The 25,931-nt window shown below is 40.8% G+C and overlaps 1 protein-coding gene across 10 annotated transcripts in view; it reads right to left on the bottom strand.

Moving 5' to 3' along the window:
- Nucleotides 1-25,931, bottom strand: part of tcf3b (transcription factor 3b) — a 48,748-nt gene that overhangs the window by 7,835 nt on the left and 14,982 nt on the right. For 7 of the 10 annotated variants that reach the window (XM_061825028.1, XM_061825030.1, XM_061825031.1 and 4 more), the window contains 14 exons: nucleotides 25,574-25,670; nucleotides 24,334-24,406; nucleotides 14,381-14,454; nucleotides 13,824-13,896; nucleotides 11,524-11,564; nucleotides 10,566-10,698; nucleotides 10,204-10,250; nucleotides 6,283-6,382; nucleotides 4,841-4,941; nucleotides 4,590-4,683; nucleotides 4,453-4,520; nucleotides 4,222-4,297; nucleotides 3,981-4,042; nucleotides 3,674-3,874 (listed from right to left, as the gene is read on the bottom strand). In XM_061825028.1, coding sequence (XP_061681012.1) covers nucleotides 3,674-3,874; nucleotides 3,981-4,042; nucleotides 4,222-4,297; nucleotides 4,453-4,520; nucleotides 4,590-4,683; nucleotides 4,841-4,941; nucleotides 6,283-6,382; nucleotides 10,204-10,250; nucleotides 10,566-10,698; nucleotides 11,524-11,564; nucleotides 13,824-13,896; nucleotides 14,381-14,454; nucleotides 24,334-24,406; nucleotides 25,574-25,648 — 1,218 coding nt within the window. In that variant the 5' untranslated portion in view covers nucleotides 25,649-25,670. Of the gene's footprint in view, nucleotides 1-3,673; nucleotides 3,875-3,980; nucleotides 4,043-4,221; nucleotides 4,298-4,452; nucleotides 4,521-4,589; nucleotides 4,684-4,840; nucleotides 4,942-6,282; nucleotides 6,383-10,203; nucleotides 10,251-10,565; nucleotides 10,699-11,523; nucleotides 11,565-13,823; nucleotides 13,897-14,380; nucleotides 14,455-24,333; nucleotides 24,407-24,900; nucleotides 25,072-25,573; nucleotides 25,671-25,931 lie in introns of those variants that run through there. The other 3 variants (XM_061825033.1, XM_061825032.1, XM_061825035.1) reach the window with 3 other exon arrangements.

Below are 25,931 nucleotides of genomic sequence, written 5' to 3'. Positions count from 1 at the left end.
TTCCTTAATCAGTATTCATTTAGCGCTTTGATCGATGCAGATTCTGTACTGTGATGAGCTCGAAAACCTGACTGAAATTTGTCTAAAAGGTCCATCTAAGTTCAAGAAATTCCTGAGTTGACTAAAATGAACTATCAACCGTTCTGGCAATGAAAGGGAGATTTGAGATGACGTTCTTTAAGTCTTGCCAACGTTTAAGTGCTTCTGTCATATAGTCGGTTATCTTTTCTTTCGCAGATGTCATGGACGGATGGCTGGATGGATACATTATTCATCCCATTAGGGAAATTATATTTAGTACCTTCATAAAGTTTAACAACCTTTAAACATACTAAGGTGTTTCTTATGAGGAGTGAAAATGAAAAAAGATAAACCTTTACACCCAAGGATAATTTAATGATGAAAGAAGTCATGACCGCAGATTTGTTTTTTTTTTTTGCAAATCCTGCTGAAAAATTTAGCACCTGATATTGGTGAGTACAGTACAGTGTTAAATAATTAAATAGAGTGTTTAGTGACAAACAGCTGCGGGCTACAATCACAAGCTCCCCCATTAGCCTCACCAGCAGTCGGGATAACTTTGATGGCGCGCAGTTTTCTTTGTAAATCTTAGCCACAATGAATAATTCATCTAGTGAATATATGAACAAACCACACAGTAAATTGTGTTTGTTTCGCTTTTCAAAATGGCCATGTTTGGGCAGCTAACATATACATTGAGAGGCCTCTGTTATTTTCCTGGTGGTCAACAGACTTTTAGGCTACATGCATTCCACTGAGGTTAACTGTTTCAATTCTGCTGGTTAAGCCGCTCAACTGCTAAAAAAGTTGCTGGGCTCACTAGTTTGAAAGCAAGAGTTTATTTTGCTTCTCAGTGAGTCACGTGACTGAATCACATCTGCTGATTCGATGAATAAGGACTTTATGCACTTCTTTCTCTTCCTCCTATGCCATCCATGAATCAGTTTGGTTGTTTTCTTTTAGAGACAGTAAGAACGCTCAATAATATGTAATATTGCACATCGTTTAAGCAACAAACATTTTATCAAAGGCAACATATATCATCCACCCCTATTCTTGACTGAGGTGTTTTGATTATCACTGAAACCTGGTTTAACCAGAGGATATGCGATGCTAGCATGCAGCTAGCTGGCCCCCTTAAAAAGTCCATGTGTATTTTCCACGTCACTTATCCTCACAAGGGTTGCAGGAGTGCTGGAGCCTATCCCAACTAAAATGAGGCACATATGCAAATAGTTATAATTCCTAAACCAAGCGTGCTCAATCAGTAGATTGCAATTGAAGGGAGTGCTGGTCGATCCCAAGTGATAAAAAAAAAAAAAGTATATCAGCAAAGTTTTGTTAATGACATCACACACTCGGCGACAATTTTCGTTGAGTTAGGTCTGACTGTTATTTTTAAATCATTTTAGGGTGTGGAATACAAAAAAAGTAAGTTAGTAAGTAAGTTTCTTTCGGCTTGTCCCTTTCGGGGTCGCCACAGCGTGTCATCTCAGATGAACGCACATATGTTTGGCACAATTTTTACGCCGGATGCCCTTCCTGACTAATCAAAAATTTTCTCTATCATGTCAAGTTTTAGAACAAAGGAAATATAAGTATATATATTTATATATATGTATTAAAAACAATAAGATGTAATAGGCTGTGAAAACTTGAAACAAAAAAAAAGACAGCTTAAAATGAAATAGAACTTACAACGGCGTTCCCATGGTGATAAAGTTAAGGGAAAAGCCAGCACAATTTCTCTTAATTCCAACTATGCTCGCTTGCAGGTATTAACAGTACTGACTTATTGAGAGCTGGACACACCTCTCCCCGCAGTGTCTCAATTGTTACTGCACAAAAAAAGCTGGCACGTAGCTGTAATTGACTTCAATCGTAATGAGCTGGGAAGTCGGACTACACTTAATCATTGGAATCTTCTTTATCTGGAGGGTAAGATGTGGACAAAAACTGACGTGGGAGAAAAAAACTGACTGCAATTTTATAATCAGCATGCCAGTTTTGCTTTTAATCAGCATAAAACTTAATTTTTTTCCCCCAAATTGTTCCCCAGTTATCTGTCCGCATTACCAAAATTGCCACTTTGTTGGCATGCAGGGCAGTCATACCTTTTGACCTTTTCTGTCACGTTAAAATGTTTGTGGAACAAAAACTAACCAGTGAAAGTTATGAACAACAGATAAGTAGACCAAGTCCCATTGTCTTGCAGTTTTACGACTATCCACTAGGTGGCACAAGCAAAGCAAATTAATTTGTATAGCACATTTTATATACAAGGTTACTCAATGTGCTTGAACATTACTAAAAGCATTCAAACAAAAAATAACATTTGAAAATAAAAAGTACAATTAAAAAACAACTTTTAGTGCAAGAAAGTGAAAAGTGGAAGGACTCTACAGCGCATGAGAAAAAAGTTCTTAATCTGGATTTGAAAACACACTTGGGGCTGACGTCACCTCTCTTGGCAACTTAATATTTTTTTTTTTGCAGCAGCAGCATAACAGCTAAATGGTGCTTCGCCATGTTTGCGTTGGACTCTGTATTACACTACTTGACCTGAGTCAAACTGATAAGTTATTTGTGTTTGTTCAACAACTACTACGTCTCTACTGTTTTTCCATCCATCCATCCATCAATTTTATGTTCCACTTATCCTTACTACGGTCGCGGGTGTGCTGGGACCTTTCTCAGCTGACTTCAGGTGAGACATCCTGAACTTACCTCCAGCCAATCGCAGAGGACAGACAATCATTCCTACTCACATTCACAAGGACGGACAATTTAGAGTCTTCAATTAACCTACCATGCATTTTTTGGGGGAATGTGGTAGGGAACCAGAGTACCGGGGAAAAACAACAGGCCTGGGGAGAACACAGGACACAGGAGAGGATTAATTTTAACTCGGGACCTCTGAACTGAGAGCACTGCACAGATGTTCTATCGAGACTTTACACCAATTCTGATCAGTTTGATCAGTATTGGCTGATCAGCCAAATGGCTTTAATAACAGAATACGCCGATCTGACTCCACAAAAGAGATTTTCATACGTGACGACGACACAGAGTACCGAAAAGCTAGTTTATTTTTAGCCTTGTGACGCGTCTTGTGGCACAGTATTGCAATTATCTGACGCCGAATAAAGGCTTTTTCAATGTTGTCGATGAAAAAAATCATCTCTGTGGGATAATTTTGCACAGTCTCAGACAAAATGTAGACAGTACTGAGTACATTGGGTTATTCAATAAGTCGTTTAAACAGACACACTGCTCCATCTTGTGATCAGATGGGTGATTGGCCCAAAAAAAAAAATCTTGATCGTGTAAAGCCTAGCGCTAACCAGTTAACCACCGTGTTGCCCTACCAAAGTTTCTTTTCCATATTTAGAAACAGAATACTTCAGAAGATGCCTTACAAATAAATAAATAAATATATGTACATACTGCAAAATATACTGCAATTGTTTCAGTACTATAACCAACACACAGTCCATTTCTATGGGGTTTATGCCTTCTGAATCAACATTACGTAGCATATCAGCCTTCTCCTTTTTATAGGAATCAATAAGAACGATAAACCATAACCTATGGATTTTCTTTCATCCACATTATGATACTCATCAATAAGAGAAGCTAGTGGACGGCTCACCATAACAGGATGTCTGTTGCTAAGAGCGAGGCTTGCATTGGGGAAAGCTGGAGAGAGGGATCCAAGGCCACCGTTGTGTACTGCAGCAGACAGAAGGCTGTGCATGTCGGGGTGGGCACCATCTAAGCCGGGGCCCTGGCCCACAGCATGGTTCCGCAGCACATGGATGGCCTCCTCTAAACGGTCCTCCATTTTACTCTGCTGTCAAAATACATGCAGAGATTATAATGAGGTTTGGAGAAACTGTGTCCAGAATAACATTATTATATACTAATATTCAGCATCTAGTTTAGAGGCTGTAGCGTACCAGTGTATGTGGTTGCGCTTCAAAACTTGGTGTAGTTGGTCTTTGCCATTGAGACTGTCCTCCTGTACAGAGAAACATGGAGACTGTGATATGTGGTCATTCTTAATTCGACATCAGAGGAAGCTGCTGAGGCATATCTGCTATAAAGAACAAACACTAAGTTGGAGCAGTCTTGGGCACAGACTTAAAAGACACTGAGAGTACAAAGTAATTACGTGCGCATATGAGACCTACACTTTACCTGTAATAGCCTGAGGAGAACCTGGAGTAGATGGAGCTGAGGAGAAGTTATTACTATTGTGGTCCGACGGATAAATCTGCGGTAAAATAATTTTGAAAAACAAGTATTTCAGGATTTTCAGATCCATTTGTCAGAGTTGAGTTCTACTGATTGCATTTAAGTGACACTTTAGTGCAAGTATTTTCTACATCAAAACCAGTGATATGCAAAAAAAAAAAAAAAAAAACTCACTGAGGCAAGAGCCTTGCCGATTTCATCTCCAGAACTGGCGACTTGCACTGTGGTGGCTCTGTTGCCTGCTGTGATATAAACACAAGTGAGTCTATTAGTAAGAGATCCATTTTTAAACGTATGAATTTGTTTCTCACCCATGATGGCCTCTCCGTTGATGGCAGGCGTGTGGTTGTAAGTGGTGGGGGCGGCGTGGAAGCCGTTGACTTCGCTGCCATGCAGTGGATAGTTCTGTGGGTACAGACACAGGGAAAAAAAATGTATTAGCCCCCCTCATATTAAGACAAACAGCCTTCTCCCAAACAAGCACTAGAAGTGTGAAAGAATGGCTCAAAACTAACAGTTAATATTGCAGGAAGTAATGTTAAAGAAATGAAGGTCTACCCACCATCCTGTCTTGTGGGTTCAGTGATGAGAAGGATCCCGGTGGTCCAATGTGAGTGGAGTTACTCAGCATCGCGGAGTAGCCGGTGGATGACCAAGGGTCTTCTGCGGAGAAGCACTCAAGAATTCAGGCTTTTGATGCAAGAATAATACAGTATACTTGGAAATGATGTGTATTGCTAAGATTTTAATGATATGGCTCACCGATTTGGTAGTTTATCGGTATGCTTATTAGTACTAAAAATGTAAAATTTTTTTTTTTTTTTTTAAACAAAACCAAATCAAATTAACATTGAAATTTTTTGTCAATAAACTTGTGGGCAACTGCAAAAAAAAAATGTATGCCAAACAAAACATTTCCAGAAAATCTCACATATTCCACAAATTACTACTGTAATGTCAAACATACAAATAGGGGTATTCAACTAAAATTAAAAAAAAAAACTCCAGATTGAAAAAAAATGCCTAAAAGCAAAGGTCCAGAAGATCATTCAATGTCGGTTTAATTGTGCTATACACTCATAGGATAGCCATTGTATGTACATCTGTTCATATATCACAATACCACACTCAAAGTCCCAAAACCTTTTGGCATTTATTATTAACATAACTAAACAAATATGTATGACTGCTTAAATGTACAGTTGTGCTCTAATTTTACATACACTTATGTACACTTGTAGAAATATACACACATATGACAAATGATTAAACAAGGAGCATCTCATTGTCTATTAGGTTTTGCTTTAATGATTGTGCTTTTCTGAAATGGTAATATCTAATTACAATATGGTTATACGGCACGATAGATTATTATAAATTACTACGAATCATATCGTTGTATGATCGCGTAGCACGACACAGGGATAGGAAGGAGCTAGCTATAACTCCAGCGTAGAGCACAAGAATGGGGCAAGATGGTTTGCCTCCAATTATTGTGAAAATGCTTCTTAGGAGAATATCTTCATTTTATTCTAAGTCAGAAACTAGATTAGAGAGTTGAAACGTGCACATTTACGTTCCTACAGCCTTAATAAATTAAAAATAAAGTAAGTTTCTTTCGGCTTGTCCCTTTTGGGGTCACCACAGCGTGTCATCTCAGATGAACGCACATATATGTTTGGCACTATTTTTATGCCGGATGCCCTTCCTGACGCAACCCTTCTCAGGGAGTGGAGGCCCCAGTGGGATACGAACCCACAACCCCTGGTTTACCAAACCAGTGCTCTAATCACTGAGCTACGGGGCCTCCGCCTTAATAAATTTATTTAATTTATTTAGCCTTAATAAATTAAAAATAAAGGAGTAATTTGTCCAATACAGTTAATACTATGAAAGGTAGACCTAGACTTAAAAAGGTGTCAATTATTTAGCCCTGGGGCTAATTTAAAAACCGGGGCTCGATTTCCCATTCCTAATATGTGATCATCAAAACTGAGATATTACCTTGCATGTAGAAAGAGCCCGGGTAGACAGTGCCGGGCTTACCACCAGGATAACCTCCATTGTCTCTGGCATATTCATCACCGGAGGTGGATGCATACACCTAAACAAGCACAGAGAGAAGTAAAGATGAGGCTCTACCTTATGATTTTGCGTCTGTACACTAACGCTAGTTTCTAAGGGGCCACAAGATGGCGAAAGGGAGTCTGCATGCAGGCCCCTCTCCTGTGGAGGAAGAACAGCGGCCATGGCACGCTGGGCATGGCTAAGGCTCAGGTCCCGGTCCTTGGTGAGCACTTCCTCTTGCTCCCAGGACCCTGGTGACATCACGCAGGCTGGCAAACAGCCCCTCCCCAGAAACAGACATGCATACACATACCGTGCAAAAAGGGAGAGCCAAAACACGTAATGGAACATACACACATCTGCCATTCAAGAACCATCATCACTTTCTGCGAGGGTTGACTTCCACGGGGGGTTCACAACTGACAACTGTAATGGCACACGACCACAGTTTCTTGCAAAACTACATGCTGAGCTTTTAAGAACTCCAGTTCCACAGATTGAAGGCAGATACGAGGAGCCATGATTTTCTGAGAATAATCAGCGACCTCCGAGTTCCCCTGCAACACCCTCTGCTTGTGTTGCACATGGCAGAACACAGGAAGAGAGGAAGAATGGGGGCTATGCACCAAAGAATGCTAATCCAGAGAAGGGATTTTTTTTTTCTGTAATTTGATTTAACAGGGAGAAGTGGAAAGGGAATGGAGAGATGCACTTCTAATTACAGAGCCATCTGCCTGTTCCTGGACCACATCCAACTCCACAGGCAGCTGGGCTGAGGAGAAGGAGTGAGGGGAGGGAGATGGGGGCTGGGATCCAGTGAGAGAGAGAGAGAGAGAGAGAGAGAGGAGAGAGAGAGAGAGAGAGAGAGAGAGAGCGCGAGAGAGCCTGCAATGGGTAGGGGGTGAAGGAGCGAGAGGGATGATTGAGGAGGAGAAAAAATGAGGGTCCTGATGATTTATGAAATGGGTAGATAGATAAGGGGTGTTGAGGGAGGGGGGGCAGTAGAAGGTAATCTAAATGACTTAAATAACGCTTGATATGGCCAGGGGAGTGTGAAGGAAACGGGGGATTTTACATGATCGCTGTTAATTCAGGGGAAAAACATGACTGGGATGGCTTCATTTAACAGTGGGCTTTGAGTTGCTCTTTCATGGGGAACAATGTCGCGTGAATCCTGTTGCTCTATTATGGTAACGGAACTACACAAAGACTGGTGCCAGGCGGCGTAATTGTATTTTGGGGAAGAAAAGGGATTTCTAGGCTAAAATCCTCAATTAATAGGGTTTTAATGTAATTTAGGTTATGACCGCACAAAGGGGTTTCTGCTAGGAAAACACCGGTGGGAGTGGATTCAGATTAACGTCCAATTTAACTCAAAAGTGCTTTATTCTTCCACCACAGGGCAATGGCGGTTAATTTAATGGGCAACGGGGATAAGTTGCTTTAGTTTGCTTCTAGGAAGTCAGGGAGGCTCAGGTGAAGCATGAATGGTCTTTACATGGACAAGGTTTCCTAATTTGCTAAATATAAGTACAAAAGGAGTTAGCATAGGGTGTCCGCATGAAGCAGGCATAGAGGGAATGTGGGACCACAGGATCATCATTGGCAGTCATTAATCTGGGCTCAGACACGGGGGCTAAGAGGTCTCGCAAGCACCGTGCATCACAACTGGGTCACTCGCAGGGGGGAGGCCCACCCAGGCCATCATGTTCTGAGGCGTAGGCGCGGGGCTGACTGAGGTGGGGGGAGGGGATTGACGCACAGACATCTGATCATTTGCACTCAAACCACACGGTCATCATTCACAACGCAACAGAATGACTGAGGTTCAGACAGTGAGAATAGGGAGTGGGTTGGGGGAGAGGGGTGTCATGTTCACACACGCTCTAGCGTGCGATACAGACGCACAGGAGAAGTGTTTACATGCTGCGGTTTCAACAGCCACTTCAAACCGCCAGCACCCACAGGTGGAAGACCGGGGGGGTCAGTGGGGACACAATACTTGATTCACAGTTTCTGACAAAATTGCCATTAATCCATGTAATGCCCTCCTTCCTAATCAATGTAATAGGCTCCGCTAACTACATCTCACAGCAACAACAAGACAAACTCCTTTTTACGCTAGATTTAACCTCGTCCCAAATTATGCATCCGTGGCTCTGCAATTTGTGACCTGGCCGACCAGAAAAATCTGCTTGCTCTTAGCCCTGACAAAATACAAGCAAGCCAATTCTCATGTAACCTCACAACAAAATGTAGCCAGCATCACAATATTAGGTGCACCTGAACAATCTAAGAATATACAATATGGATCAAAATTTTATCTGGGATTATAAGGATCAGTTTTGATTGGCACTGTCAGAGAGGTATGTCAAGTATGTTGCCATGCCACGAATAGCAAGGGAGCGAATTGATAGTAATTGGCTTGTGTGGCTCGGGTTCATGTGTTCAGTATGTTTAGTACTGTTGTGTGCAAATCATTAAGACCATTAATTTAGTAAACTGAGAAAATTAAACCAAAACAACAAATTACTTTTTTTTTGGGCTTGCTGTGTTTAAAAAAAAAATAATAAAATAAAAAATATTCTGCTAAAAAATGCAAAATACATTCAGATATCTATCCATCCATCTTCTTTGTCGTTCATCCTCACAAGGGTTATGGGAGTGCTGGAGCCTATATCAGCTGTCAACGGACAAGAGGCAGGGAACACCCTGAAGTTGTTGCGAGCCAACAGTCACACTCACGATCACACCTAGAGGTAATTTTGAGTGTCCAATTAATGCATGTTTTTTGGGACGTGGGAGGAAACCGCAGTATCTGGAAAAAAAACGGGCAGGCACGGGGAGAACATGCAAACTCCAAACTAGCAGGCCGGGATTGAACCCTGTACCACAGAACTGTGAGGCCAACGCTTTACAGCTACTTTACCGTGCCGCCCCATTCAGATATCTTTTTATAAAATTTGTGACAAGGGGCTGCACTCCACCACTACAAGGTAAAGATCTATAATTTCCACTGTTAAGTTCCACTATATTATTTTCAGTACGTCACTAAATGGAGCAGTGCGGTAATGTCACCTCAAAATACGACAAATCAAATACTGAAAGATACCGCAAAAAGTTAGATGAACTGATAATAATATTTAAATATTTAATGGCGCTTTTCAACCCACTTTAAGGGTAGGGTACCAACAGTTACAAGAAATCAAACAATACAGAAAAATCCGGTAAAACAATTTATCACCAGTGAAAGTATTCTTGAGGTTTGGTACAGTGAAAAACTAGTAATCCTGCGGTGCTGAAAATGAACTACAGTAGTTGAAGCGGTACACTGAGGCAGGATGGCAATTAGTATCCAAGTCTAAACTCAACAGTCTATAAAAAGAGGAGTTATGTGGGCAACTGCCAATTCGTTGAGTGTATAGTCAAACATGTAGTGTGTGACTTGCATTTCCAAATGTCTGTGCCGCGTCACACACAAGCACCATCAGCTGCCGGAAATTCTGGGCGCGCTGACAAAATTTGGTACAGTGACCCTTTGTCCGGCCGGACCCAATATCGGAGTTTAACAGCACGGCAAAAGGGTGACACTAACAATTTAATCAAAATCTGAGAAATGGGATTTCCATGAAAGGTGTGAGAATGGTGAGTGTAGGGAAGACTCAAACACACGTGGTAGAAGTTGAGCTTGATAAATGTTGATGTCAGCTCACTGTGGGTCTTTACCCCGTCTGTCACAGAACTGCTCAAGCGGAGAGGAGCAAGCAGCGCATGTGTCAGTGAGTTGGGGGTGGGGAGTGTAAGTGCGCGCGCATGTGTGTGTGTGTATCGAGAGAACAGCGAGAAGGAAGGTCTCACCGAGGAAGGAAGGCCAGGGGGTTTCCGAATCTTCTTTGGTTGGGAGTCTACATGCATGTAGATGGAGGAAACAAAGAAAAGGTAAAAGTGAGACAATATACAAGCGGCCATGTCAGAAAAAATACATGATCTTCATGGGCCTGCTATAGTTGTAACCGAACACAATACAGCATTGTAGCGCGTGCCAGTTTTTGGGCATGTGACTGTCAGAGGAAAAAATGCTGTAAATGTTGGCAGTCACTGGTGCATGCCATGAGGGTTTGTTTCTTCCGAGGGGAAGCAGCGGGGGTATGATATTGATAGTCCAATTTGGCATCTAAATTCTAAAATTTTTATTCGGTGATCCGTTAGTGTATACTTACCCAAGCCCCCATCAGGCGGCCTCCTCCGCGGATTGTTCTGGTAGGATTGGTAAAACTGGGATCCTGACTTAAGGCCAGAGGGGGACATGGCGTCTGGACTAGGCATTGCAATTTCACTCGGAAGGAAACCAGGCTGCAAAGAGGGGTGAGGTTTTACTGAAGACATACTGTAAGAGTGCAGCATGAACATGAAATTTATGATTATGTGATGCCATGTAAAAAAAAAAAAAAAAAAAGGCCTTGTATTTACCACATAGTATGCTTCAGTAGACAAATGGCCCTTTTTTATTCCATGGTATCACACTACTTGCTACATATGTTTGTCCATGACCAAAGGCAGCTAGCACCAGAAATTATTTCTAATACATAAACCGTGCTCTGATCTAATATCATATGAGTGGTAAGGCATTATTGGTTGCATATTTATCTCTATGTAATTATGTTTGAGGACACCTGGCTACAAATAGCTACAATAAAGGGGCATGCTAACATCAATTTAACCTTTTCGCTGTCCCATCACTGGGCGATCCAGTATTAAAGTTGACAACCTCCAGATAGTTTTCTTAGTGCTTTGAGTCTCCTTTGAAATAAAATGTTTCTCCAAACCCAAGCCAGCATTCACATGTGAATACAGGAAAACCCAGTTCTCTATTATTTTATTGGTGTGCCACCTTCTAACACGTATGGTTTCTAGTTTCTCAAGATCGCGGAAAACTGACCACTCATAAGGCACAGCTCAAAGTAGTTAGTTCAGTATCTTGGTTGACAGAGATTTAAAAAACAAGACCAGGAAAAAAAAACACATTTTTCTTAAGCACACACAAATGTCCCATGTGTTCTGCCATGATGCTACGATGATGAAAGTTGCTGATGGCAATGTTACTAATCACCCCTACACACCAAATCAAACTAAAAAGTAGCTTTGGATGGAAATTCAGCTTTTAAATATGCAACTTACCTGATTCGCGAACGGAGAGTACGATGGCCGCTCATTTTTACCTGAAAAAAAAAAAAATAAAAATCAATTGATAAGGTCAATGCGACGTACACTCAAACAAAGGAAAAAGACGGTTTCTGAAAAGTACATAAAGCCCAGAGATGCCCTTCTTAGTCTTTTAGTACACTAAGTTGCATAAAGCTGCCTGCCAGATAAACTCTAGGGAAGCTTTCTGCTTCACTGCCCTGACACTCAATCAATGAACACACGCAAGTGGACACATTCACAATGGGGAGACTCTGCTCATAACTAAAAATTCCAACAGTATATACTTTTTAAGAATTAAAATACATACTGAACAAAATACAAATCCTGATTCCAATCAAGTTGAGATGTGCAAAAACAGAATACAATGATTTGCAAATCCTTTTCAACCTCCATTCAAGTGGATATACAACAAAAAATATTTACAAAATGTTTCTGGTGGATGAACTGTTTTTTGAAAATATTCTCTCATTTGGGATTTGATGCCTACAACACGTAACAAATTGCTGGGACAGATACAGCAAAAGAAAGGAACAGTTGAAGAACGCTCAAAACACCTGTTTAGAACGTTCCACAGGGCAGTGGTTTTCAAACTGGGGGGAGCGCGGGGCCACCATGAACCACCATGAACACTTGATTAAGTTACACCCAGCAGTTGTTCATGTTTTTGTTGCCTCCAAAGAAATAATCTTTGCGTGTGCGTGTGTGTGTGTGTATGTTGGGGAGGCTGAAAATTTCATCTCCAAAAAGCGTGGGGCACTGCGAAACAAGTTTGGGAACCAAAGCCGTAGGTGAATAGGTTAATTGAAAATAAGTGACTGTCATAATTGGGTATAAAAGGACCCTCCTGGAAAGGCTCAATTGTTCTCAAGGGAGGAGGTAGTGAGGTTCACCACTTTATAAACAACTATGAGAATATTGTCCAACAGTTTAAGAACATTTCTCAATGTACAATTGCATGCGCTGAAAAGTTCATCTTCAAAAAGGGTGGGGCACTGCAAAACAAGTTTGGGAACCACTGGTGTAGAAGAAGGTGTTAATTGGATATAGGTTGACTGTAATAAATGTGTATAAACGGGCGATCCTCAATTGTTAACAAGCAAGGATGAGATGAGGTTCACCACTTTGTGAACGAGTATTAGTATATTGTCCGACAGTTTAAGAAGAACATTTCTCAATATACAATTGAAAAATGTTTGAATTTCGGGATTTTGCCACATACAGTCCAAAATACCAAACATTCTAATAATTTGGAGAAATATTTGCAACCAACAATGTTGAAAATCTGTAATGAATACCCTTTGATCCCGAAGGTGGCACTGCATATAAAACCAGCGTCATTGTATAAGGATAAGTGGACTCAGGAACACCATTGTCAATTAACATAGTTTGATGCCACATCTATAGGCAAGTTAAAACTCTACCATGCAAAATGAAATCCATACAACGACGACACTAAGAATCACCACTGGCTGCTGTGAGCCTGAGCTCATCTCAGACGTGCAAATACCAAAGGCATAAAAAAGGTGACGATAGCTAGCTAGCTAGATAGATAGCTAGATAGATAGCTAGCTAGCTAGCTAGATAGATAGATAGATCCATTGTGGGGGGGGGGATAAATTGCCCGGGAGATAATTTTTTTATTTTTATTTTACCATAATTTAAGAACTCTGTAAGACTATGAAGAGTACAATAAATCTAGTTAAAAGCCCAGCCTCTGTGATAGCATCTGTAACTTGCACATATGAGAAGGCACCACTAATGTTGAAAGTTACATCCAAATTTGGAGCAACCTATGCGCCCATACTGTTTTGTCGTAAAAGCATGTGGTCCAGACCTGTCTCCCATTGAAAATGTGTGGCATTTGAAAAACGCAGACCCGACTGTTGACAATATGAATTTGTACATTGAGCAATAATGAGAAAGAATTCCACCTGTAAAGTTTCACTAATTAGTGGCCTCAGTTTCCAAATACTTACGAGTATTGTTAAAATGAAACATGATGGAACACTGGTAAACATGCCCCTGTTCCAGCTTTTCTAATTCACAAAGAGTGAATATTTCCCCCCTAAAAAAAGTTCGTTAGAATGAATATGAACTATTCTGTCTTTGTAGTGCATTGAATTTATTATAGATTGAAAAAGATGCATATCATGGTAATGTTTTTATTTACATTTAATGTCCCAACTACATTGGAATTGTTTGTCTTTTTAAAAATGTATATACATACAGTAAAATGGTTATTTTCAAGGCAAGACTTCACACAAAGATCATACCTGCAATCCCAGAACTTATGAAAGGAGAGGCCAAGCCTTCATGTTCACTGTAGTGGGATCCTTCTCCATAGCCCTGCAGGGACACATAAGAGCAAGATTAGAACATCTAGGTTCAACAGGCATGACAAGCACTCTTCCGGGTCATCCTCCTCATTTTGGCACACCTACTGGGCTCCCCCCTGCTTAACTATAGGACGAACAACAGAAATGCGCATCAGATTGGGGGAGACTTTCTTAATTATTGACATGCTAGTCAAAGCATTGCTGGATGTACTTCAGCCCTTGTTCTTTATTGCGAGTCTTGTGCCAAGGCAGTTAACTGCGGATGTGAAGCAGGAATTACGAGTGGGCTTTCACAGAGGTTTTGGGCTACAAGATGACTTGCCAACCAGGACTCTGAGCCAAGGTTATTCGGTACAAAGTAAAAGGACAACTTGACAAATGTGGCGCATGGCTTGAAAATGCACTCCGCCACTTCTTAGTGAGTGTGAGATTGGCAATAATTATTTACAAAAATATGGATGTGACAGTATCACAAAATTATATTAAGATCTTACCCGTCCCTGGCTAAAAGAAGGACTGTTCTGTTCCGCCGAACCCCAGGAACCAGAGCTGCTGCGCTCATCCAGTGCTTAAAAAAAAAAATAAAAAAAAAAAGATTTTGTTTAGACCAGTAAATGAATGTGCGCCAGAGAAAAGCAAACAAAGCCTGAACATTAATGAATGAGTCACTGAGGTCATAATAAAATTAAGGGATTGTGCCATCATGTTCGACTCAACATTTTAGGTCCTTAAGTGGCCACAGCGGGCGCACACGGAAACCATGAGAGAATCACTAACGGCCAAATAAGCTGCTGTTGCTTTTAAGATGCAATGCAAAGTAAAAATAAATAAATAAAAGGCAGGGAAAGCTTAATATAGTCATTAGCGTTCATTACAGTCACTGAAAATGAGAAAAATTACACATTCCCAAATGCAATGTTGCAAAATTATATTACTTTAAGTGAGATGGACACAGCCCAAAATGGACCCAATTCAAAATAAGATGAGCAAAAAAAAAAAAAAAAAAAAAAAGCAGAACACGTGCCACACAAAGGAAAAACACTGAGCCAAGAGGCTGGTGAAGCTGAAAACTTCTCAAAATAACCCATCATCCTTTTCTTCAAGTCTTGTGCACTAATGCTATACAGGCTCTCTTGAGACACAAGGCTTAATTGCATGCTGATTTGCATAATTGTGCATATTAATGCCAGTTTCGTATGAATATTCATGTCTTCGTTGTTTTTTTTTTTTTTTTCTCCCGCGCCTAATTAAAAAAATGTGTGAGAGAAAGCGAGCGAGTGGAAGGACTGGGAGGAGGGCAGAGAGGTCTGGGTGAGATCAGCAGCCCGGCTGACGAGCACAGGAATGAGTGATGAGACTAACAGTGCAGTGCAGTGCAAGCAGCTACACATGGTGCGACAGCCTTGATCTATGGCGCCCATGCAAGCGGCACGGAGAGACAGGCGAGCAGGGAGACATCGAAGGATCAGCCTCTGCCTAAAGGCCAGACCACTAATAAAGGCACTGCCATCAAATACCGAACAGCAGAGGACAGACAGACAATGTCAGAGAAACAAAGCAATTTATAGTGGTTAAGGCATTCATAACTAATGTTTTACTTTTTGTTCTAGAAAGAGACATGTACGGTAAACAACAATGGATGCTGCGAGAGGGTCAGTTTTCCCCACGACAAAATAGTACATCGGGAAACTGAGAAAACCACACAGTATTGAATGCTTCGGTTGTAATAACCTGCCAAAAACCTAGAACAAGTGGCGCATCAGACCTAAGGAACAGTGACATCAAACACTAAAATTATGCTATGAACTGCTGGGCCAATAAGAAGGCATCACAGGTTTACTTCAGCCATAAGCTATTAACTCTGCAAGTTTGAAACCCCAGCTGGTACTAAAAATAGCACCTCCTTTTGCCAAAACAAAAGCAGAATCAGGCTTGGCACAATGAGTCTGTTCCACACATTGGTTCATCAATTCACAACTGAGATTGGCAAAAACAACAAAACATGAACATGCCTGGCAAACAATGATGATTCTCACAAAATGTACCAAAATGTTTTAATCGGTCATTGCGCTACAGTGTTTACAGTACAGTGCAACATTGATATTCACATTGCTGCGCAACTTTCAATGTGTTGCTTGGCTGTATAGTAAAGCATCCAAGTACTTTATTTAGAAAAGCATTTTTCAAATCAATTGTATTAAATTACTGTGTAACAATGGAATAACTTTAAAGAGAACATATTTTTCCAAAACAACTTTTTCTAGTACTTGGAATGTAATATTGTCTCCGTGGTGCCTCAGTAAACTTGAAATATGAATTAAAAACATCCACGTGTTCATGAGGTCCAGACGTTTTTCTGCCGAGAGGCCTTAAATCAGGTCATTCAAATTTCTCGAGTTTATCTACGCATGTCACAAGCAAAGATCTCCCTCCGCCTTTCCTTTCCACTACCGAGTCAGCACTGGCATTATAAACACGTGTGCTCTCAAGTTTGTCTTCTACATTTAAGCAACTAATCAGAAAAGGGAAAGGGAACGATCGTTGCTAATATGGGCAAAGCAGCTACAAAACTGGGTCAGACAGAAATAGCTGTCAGAGGGGACTTTTCTGGACACTCATATGACAAAAACCAAGGTGTTTTTTTGTTTTTGTTTTTTTTCCTCCAGAAATTCATAGTTTTTTTTACTATTCGTAGATCATTAGTATAGTGACCCTGAGCAGATAAAAACAATACCTGTAAGTGATATCCGCATACAGCATTTAACAAATGTAAAATATACTTTAAATGGTTAATGAATTGATTAATAGTATAATAAAATAATTGCTTCTAAATATATTCACTATTGTCATTGTCAGTCGACTTACATTGTTGAGATTGGACAGCAGCTACATGTAGGATGACTAACAGTCGGAAAATTATTGCAGCTGATAAATTAATCAAAATATCCTGCAACGAGAAGCTCTGCCTAGCCAACAAGTAAGTGCATAAAGTCATCATGACCCTTGTGTTTTGGATGCACCATCGCACCCCCTAGGATGCCTCCACTGTCAGCGGGGAGGCCCAGAGTCGAAAGTGGAGTGGAAGCACAGAGGTACAGTCTGACAACATTGTTTCACACTTACCGGGCTAATTAACTCAAAGGCAATTAAAAACAAGGTGGAGAGCTGCTGAGGTGCCAATGACACTTTGCTTGCCAAGGAGAGCCAAAGAACTATGCCAGAGAAGAACTCTTCCTATTGTTGTTCATATTTTGTCATGCATAAACACACAAATGTCCAAACATAGTGCGGTATGGATGTACGTCTGAACTTAAAAATGTGAATACAATGGAACTTTCAGATCAGCTCCGACATTAAAAAAAAAAAAAAAAAAAAAAAAAGAGCGGCTGCTTGCATTTCTAGATATAATGACTACTTAACACACAGAAAACTATGAACTTTGTGTCACTAACTACGATGAATAGATCAAATTCCAGTAACAAATTAACTCACTCACCCCATACAAAACAGATTATCACTACTTTGAGGAGTAGTTTTAAAGAAAAACCAAGGCCTTGTACCACATCTTCCGGACAACAGCCCGCACTGGTTAACAAATCGCGCCTAATCTGTAGCTTTCCCCCCGGCCCCATACAATACTGGCCGCAATGCACAATAGGCCCTGGATGTAAACCAAACGTACGGTACCTTGAGGTAAATTCTTCTACGCACGCTATAGGGTAAAGTCGTCTTCTTCAACACATTGGAGGCATCTGTGCATGCCTAAACCAGAGTGCATTAAAGGGAACGACCATGTTTAAACCATTACGTTGGAACAGATTTTGCTGTACTTTTAAACTTATAGCCCCAGGCGGCGGGGGAAATCAATAAATATTCTAGCCACATAGTTAAATATGCTGCAAGGATCACAACATCGCCGGAAAAAAGTAGTGGAATTGTCGTCCACAAAATACGGTAATTGGGTCAATGAATATCAGCTTGTCCAGTAAATTCAAACAGATTGATAATAATACAAGTTCTAAGTAAAAAAACAAATAAAAACGCTTACAAGCACATTTCCCTCAAATTGCTGAGTGGCTGCAATACAAGCGCAAATCATTAGACTGACAATGCACATTGTCTAAAAAATGAAATCTGTGACAACCAATCAATCTTCATCGATAAGCGCTTTTGATAAAAAAAAAAAAAAAAGCGACTTACATAAATTAAAATACAAAAATATAATCATGCGTGCCCCTTGTACACACAGACACAAACTCACGCACGTATACAGGTTAAAAACTTAATGGCTACGGATCCACAATAACTCATCGGGCCGATGACAATCACTATCAATGACGCCTCACTCATCATCCAATAATGAAAAAAAAAAAATTGAACCAATAAAGGCCACATCATTCACTTGCCAGCGGCTGCTGTTTGCGTCATGGATTGTCACCAAAATTCTTTGCCTACAACACCAAAAATTGTCTACATCCACTGTAAATTAGCCATGATCGCCATTAAGTTCAAAGCCATGATGGTTGCATCCCTCGGAGAGCAGCTCTTGGCAACACCCTGCAGCTTACCAAGCAGCGGACTAGCTTGGCAGCCCAAGCCGACAGAGGAGGGAACAGGGTTGTTTTTTGGCTGGCTGCAGAAACACGCTTGCCGCGGTGGGAGGAATAATATGTCAAAAATCGTTTATGCACAGAAAGATTATAAATGATCCTTAAAGAAGAATGTCTCACTGACAATTTTACCCCAATTGATCTTCATTACATTAGCAAATATGAAATTATAACTTTTCAACCCATTAATCTTATGAGTGATGAATGTCTTAAATACATAATAGTTTTGATTGCACCATAAATTACATTTCTAAATCAATATCTCAATGGGCCTGGGTATTATGACAATAAAGGCATTATTTTATTCTTAGAGTGCAAAAGTTAAATACTATAAATGTGATAAATGAAATAACATATTGGGAATTATATTTATATGAATAAAAAGGTATTCACGTTACAACCAATTTAATAAAATATAAACTAATTATATACAATATACATAAGTAGGGGTCCCTCTCCTAGTTTTCATCAGTTTGTGGGTTCTCGGCCTAGAAATGGTTGAAGACTTGGCATAACTAATTAAAAAAAAAAAAAAAAAAATGGCGGTTATTGGTATCGGTTTGGAGGAACACCAAGTCATTGGTGGCAAAAATCAATTAGCGTCCATCCAAAGTAGTGACCTAATAACCTGAGGCTGAGTACAGAATATCATGGTGAGGAAACCATCTCCTCTCATCTCTGCACCAGGACTCCACCATAGGCCACAGCGGCCAGGGGGGGAGCCCCCGGTGCAGCTGTGAAGAGAGAGCCTGCACATACAGCGACTGGGGCCCCCGAGAGGTGGGACAAGGATCACGGCCGATTGCAGCTCCCAGTGCAGAGAGGTCCTTCTGAGAAACACTGGCAAATACTAAAAGATATGAATCAAACCCAAATGAGTCGGGAACCGTGCAACAATAAAAAAAATAATAATTTTGAGACCAGTGGTCAAATATTTGTTTTCAGGGTCCTAAAAAACTACATTCAAAACAATACGAACACAGCTTTCATTTCATCATTTATCTTCCATACTGCTCATCCTCACTTGGGTCACAACCGTGCCGCTATCTTTGGGCAAGAGGCGGGCTAAACCCTGAACTGGTCACCAGCTAATTTCAGGGCACATAAACAACCAGTCACAGTCACCTTCACATCTAGAGGCAATTTAGTCCTCAATGTTTTTTTTTTTTTAATGTTAGAGGAAATCGGAGGACCCGACGAAAAACCACGCAGGCATGGAGAGAATATACAAACTCCACACAGATGAGGCAAGATTTGAACGAGGGTCTTCAGAACTGTTAACCAGTCTCCAACGTTCAGCCAACAAATAAACACGTGCTTATTTCTTAAAGCATTGGAATTAGCACCCAAATTTGCATTCCAAGTATTGGACAGTAAAAGAATTTTGCGAGTGTCACCCAGATTTTCCATGTTGTTGTGAACAAAAGCTTGGACTGTTTGTGTTTTTTGTGAGTACTAACATTCTACCACTAAAATACAAATACATGATGAAATGCTACAAGTGTATGCAGAGACAACACAGCGAGCATGGGAGCTACTACAAGATTAAGAAAATTGACAAGGTTGTTTGTTGTGATCCAGAGCAAGCGAGCCGGTCACATCCGACATGTGTGTGCGTGTGTGGTTGGGGGGTTGGAGACTTTGCCAGCAGCTGCAGAGGTGACAGAGAGGACGCCTTCATGTTTGGCCAACCAGCACCACCACACACACGTCACACGACCGCCACTTCTCAAACATCCCAGATTTTCTTTGCCAGGCCTCTCCCCTTTACGCAATTTGAAAAAGCCTTCTCCACACACACTTGCATGCACACAGACTCTTGAGGAAGGGAGAAAGACGCCTAATGCAATTAGCACCCCTCGGAGCACTTTTGTGATAATGAATAGAAGTGGTCTGTTGAGCTACTGGACTGCTTGCTGCTGTTCCCGCGCTGCTGGGTCACTGGCTATACAAGCCGCTTAAGTGACGTTACGCACGAACATTGTTCAGTAATGGCCACTATTTCGACAACCTCATGAGATCCTGGTTAGAATCAACAGGAGGCTGCAATATTGACATTATGGGTTTGAATTTCCTTTTTTCCCCATCCAAAAAAAAAAATCCATATTATTTTTGTTTTTGTCCCCCTCACTTTACTGTGACAAGCAGCTGGATTTGAAATTGTTTCCTACAACCATATAGCATGTGTGTGTAACATTTTGAAAACAGTGAATTATACAGTTTTGCCACTAAATATTGGGGAGGCAGGTCGTATACTGTTTATGCTGTATACATTTTGTCAGAAATAGGCCTCTCTACAAAACCCAATAAGCAAAATCTATTAAAATACTTAATTTTACCCTCATGGAATGAAAAGAGTATAAAATATATAAAGATATCTGAAGGATTGAGGATTAAAAAATACAAATTATGTACTTTTGAACCACATTCAACACAATACCGGTTCCACATCTTAAGACGTTGGTACAGCTTGCTCTTGTATGACGCTTATCAGTAATTTATTTATTTTTTTGCTCTTTCACATCCAATTTGGCGTAGCTGTATATTGGAATTTTGTCCATTTTTTTCCCCCAAAATATAGATTGCATAACTTGTTTTTGCATGGATGGCAAAGCTGGTATCCAGAGTGATTGTTTTTATCAAATGATTGTGATAATCAATTGCTGGGCTTCCAATTTTTAAGTAGTAATTATTAAAGGTGCCGTATCACCACAAAATAGCACAGCAGCCAAATAATAAAAAAATTACATCATTAGTAAATCTTGTGAATATTAATATTACAATTACCTGCACATAGGACTGTAACAGTATTGACACCTGATGTTGGCATATGAATTTTGTACCATGAGGAATAATAATGCAATATCATGATCTCTATTTCTATTTTGTCACCATCCTAATATGAACTATACCACCATGTTAACATTTACTAGTTTTCATGTAGCATCTTTCCTGATAGATTATATTATCTTGTTAACATTCTATTAGTTTCCATGTAGCATCTTTATGGACAGAATGACTACTTCTGGATGATGATTTTACATGAATAAGCATTTTAACACCATTGTGCTGTACCTCCAGATCTCCAAAGGTGACAGCTTGCAGTGTATTGCATTAAAATGGGTGTCAATGGCCAAGGGCCACACTTTGGGACGTGAGGAAGGGGAGGGAGGTGAAGGAATTAACTCCTCACTGCTTTTTAATTGCCCGCTGTAATAGAAACAAACAGAATCTTGCCTTCCATGGACTGATCCCTCTATTCAACGAGCTTTCTCTTCCACTTGGGCCACTCAATGCATGCTGAGCCAGTTTAAGAGCCGGCGAGCTGGTGGCGAGGTACATTGTCTCTGTCTCGAGCCATTTCCTGCAGAACAGTGGCGGCAAGAACCCTGAGCTGTGTTGGGGGAGGAGTGTTTTACACTTCAGGGTGGCGGTGGTGGTTGGGGGGGACCGTTTCAAGTCTATAAGCCCCCTTTTTTTTTTGCCTTTGTTCCGTAGCCAAGTTCTCACTTTGGGGAACACTGGGCAGTGAGAGTGGATTTCACACGGCAGGGTGACAGAGGAACCAAAGTAAGGTGACTAAGTAATAGCATTCAGCGAGAGAGCGAGGGAAAGAAAGTCCTGAAGCTTTTCTCGGGGTTAACTGGCAGCTCATTTGCACTTAAAGAGAAAATAGACTATCCAGAATGACGGCACAGATGTTTGAGGATAACTCATCTCTTTAAATATGTAACTTTCCAGGGTAAAAATGCAAATATCAACTGCTCTTTCATATTCAATAAATTTGAAGGTCACTGAGATGGAATGAGCCACACCTCGGGATCCCAAATAATTTTCAACTCAAGACCAAAATTTTGTTCATCTCTGGGACCCATCCATTCTCTATACAGCTCATCCTCACAGTTGTCACAGGCATACAGTCACTTATCTCAGCTAAATGCTTCTTTATGCGGGTGAGCCCGCTGTTGTCACTGTGGCTATATCTCACGTGCAGTATGCCATTGTACTCGAGAGCAACACACACACGCCATTTTTCAAAATGGACTGCCGTTTTCCTCCAAGTCGAGGGTGTCGCTACTGCTTGTATTGGCTCGGACACCACTGGGTGGAGGTTCTGCATTTTTTGACAATTCCAGAAGTAGTTATTACTTTCCTTTCTGGAACAGAGCAACAGCAATAGCGACCATGGAACTGTGTCTGTTAGAACCAATGGACTTAGATGACACGTTTAATGATGCTGCAAACTCGAGGAAGAAGGTTGCAGCGTAGGTGGTATGTGGAATCAGGTGGAACGCTGAGTATGTCAACATGTGACTAAAACTGACAATTGACTCTCCATGAAATTCTGCATGCAGCAATAATTGTTGCCCTATATGGGTTACGTAAATGCAGAGGGGCTGCGCGACCCAATCCGTCGGTCATGTGATGCAGTGTGCCCACTGTCAGCCACGAGATTGTGGGAGTATAAAGAGGCCTTAACTCTGGCCAAGAAGGAGGGTACACCCTGAACTGGTCGTCAGCCAATTACAGGGCTGACATAGACAATCATTCACTCACATTCACACCTATGGGGAATTAAGTCTCCAATTGGCCTACCATGCATGTTTTTGGAATGTGGGAGGAAACCCGATTCCCTGGAGAAAACACACAGAGGGACCAGGAAAACATACAAGTGTCACACATGCCAGGCCGGATTTGAATCCAGGTTCCCAGAACTGTGAGGCAGATGTCCTAACCGGTCAACCACCATGCCGCAAATAGAAAAATCACTGGTGTGACAACATTTAGTATGGACAGAAGCTAGTGACAACAATAATAATAATTTTAAAAAAAAGCCATTTGCCAAGACTGTGTAAGTAACATTTTACTCAAAAATTGGCTGAAGGCCCATTTTTGGGTAGTAATCCTAAATTTGAAGAAAGACTCACTGATACAAAATGCCAACATACCACTGTGAGGACAGAATGTCCCCACTGTTCCCATTCTTCAGTCAAGTTTGCTCAATCCAAATATCCACCTCCTAAGTGCTGTGCTACGACACAAACTATGGTCATTGAACCACCATTTTTTCCCCATTTGTTTTCAAAAGATTCATGACAGATTTTAGCAATTTAAACTTGATAAATGCATTGCCTACCTCTGAAATAGCTAGCTGGAAGGCTGAAACATAAACAAAAAGGAGAAACGCAAGATCCTGATCACATTTTTTTTTTGTTTTGGGGTTTTTTTTTTTGCACCAAAGACAGTGACTTGATTTTGAGTATCTGCCGATACGGAGTCCTGATGCAATACCTTGGAAACATTAACAAGAAAATCAGAGCGTGTCCAAATTGCCTCAACCCTGTTTAGAGCAGAAGCGTTTCAAACCAAACATTTAAAAAAAAATAAAATAAGATTTTTTTTATAGCATTTCAGTGGTGCAACACCCAAAAAAAAAAAGTCACAGCTTGAAAAAGGAAATTCGCTGTTGTGGAATTGGAGGTCTCCTTTAGACATGGCTTTCTACCTCCCATGTTTTTCAACCCACCGCAGAGACCCGAAATATTACATTGCGTAGGATAAAAGTATGCTATTGCTGTTGAATTGACCTTTAATTTTTAAGAAAAAAAGACATTTTACACGATACCTAGCTAAAAATTAGGTTATCAGCCTCAATCAAAACTGAAAAGATGGCATTTTGGCTAATGTTGAGGTTTCAATACAGTTAGATTGACAATATGAAAATCAAACTGACAGAAGTGAAAATCCAATTACAAAAGGTGAAAAATGTGCAAAAAACAGTGTGTGTGTGTGTGTGTATGTGCGCGTGTGTGCCTGCGGTAAGGTTTGAAACTTACCTGAGCCGCTGAACTGGCTGCTGGCGAGGGTCATTGTTCTGTTCTTGCCGTTCGCGACAGGAGGTGCGAACATCTGTGGGGATGACAAAAGGGGAAAACTAGCATTATTAACACAAGTAATGGAGGGCACACTTCACACATCCCATTTCCATTAATAAACGATAACATGTTTAACGCTTCGAGGCATTCGAAATAAGCTTGAGGGTTCAAAAAAAAAAAAAAAAAATTGCCGCTAGCTTGCAGCAAAAACTTTTGAATACCGTTTTTTATTGGGAAATTTACAACCGCTCTGACAGAGCCACTCTTTGGCTTCACAGTAGGGTTGAATTACCTCCTGTATGTGGCATCTTTCCCTCACTCAAAGTCAGACGCATATCAGAGCGCAAGCTGCCGTCACAACATAACAGGTCTACGACTCTACACAAACCACTTTGATCCCATTAGTTCTTGTAACAGCAATCTCAAACACGAACACGCTTTCTTCCGTGTCCAAACCTTGAGAGGATGTCAGGCGTAAGGAACAAACGAGGAGGGAACTTGTTTGTACAACTCTCCGCAGTTTCTCACCCAATTATCAGTGTCGTACTTAGTAGATGGAACATCTGCTGTTACAAATTGGCAGGCGATCAATCCGGACATTTTGATGGTGAATTCCACTGTTTAATGAGACACTCCCTTCTGGGAGTGTTGCTTCCTTTTCTTAGAAGTGGACTGCAGAACTCCATCATGTGCACATAGCTGCACACAAAAGGCATTCCCCAAAGCAACAAAAATGACATAACACCACTGTTAAAACAGGAATCAACCGCAACACAAAATTATTCATTAGTGGCTACAATTACAGTAATAGCATTAGCCTAAATTCAAAATGTACTCGTCAGTGAGCCTGCCTGCCTGCTATAGGGTTTTGTTGTTTAAACAGCCCAGACTCAAATTAAAACAAAACTCCAAACAACGAAAAGTCCACTTTGTAGATTACATCTCAGAACTCAAAACTCCTCAGAAAGAAGCATATGACAACAGAAGTATTGCCATAGGAAAGAAATTCACTTGTAATGTAACAATTCCCCATTCAAAAACAGCAAGTAATTTCCTGCATTTATGAGGATGCACGTTACTTATAACCCGCATTTAAGGCCAATTATTCCATCATGACCCTCATTCTATCACCAACATCGCCCGCCTGTGTCACCCTCTCTCCCCGGTGCCACCCATCCCGACTGCACTCCCGCTCTCTTACCGCACTGAAATCCAGGAGGTCGCTGAGTTCCTTGTCAGTTCCCACTGCAGCCATTCTTTGCTGCTGCTCGGTCATAACCTTCCGTCTCTAACAAACCCTACGAGAGAGATTTGCAGATACAGGATTTTAATAAATTATTTTAAAAAGGGCACTCGCAAGCATAAGGACAACTGTGACAGTTGGGCATCGTGTAGGTGGTTAGAAGGGGGAAAAAAAAAAAGAATTTAATGCATGTAGAATAAAATTACTTTTTATTAGTGATACAGTGAAATTTTGCCCACCAAAATGTGTCAGCAAAAGATGGTGCTAAATTCCATTTTGGACCGATAGACTATTTTCACCAAATCATAACCGTTGA

The sequence above is a fragment of the Syngnathoides biaculeatus genome, chromosome 7, assembly GCF_019802595.1.
Source record: "Syngnathoides biaculeatus isolate LvHL_M chromosome 7, ASM1980259v1, whole genome shotgun sequence".
Taxonomy (NCBI): Eukaryota; Metazoa; Chordata; class Actinopteri; order Syngnathiformes; family Syngnathidae; genus Syngnathoides; species Syngnathoides biaculeatus.
This window is presented reverse-complemented; position numbering and strand designations above follow the sequence as displayed.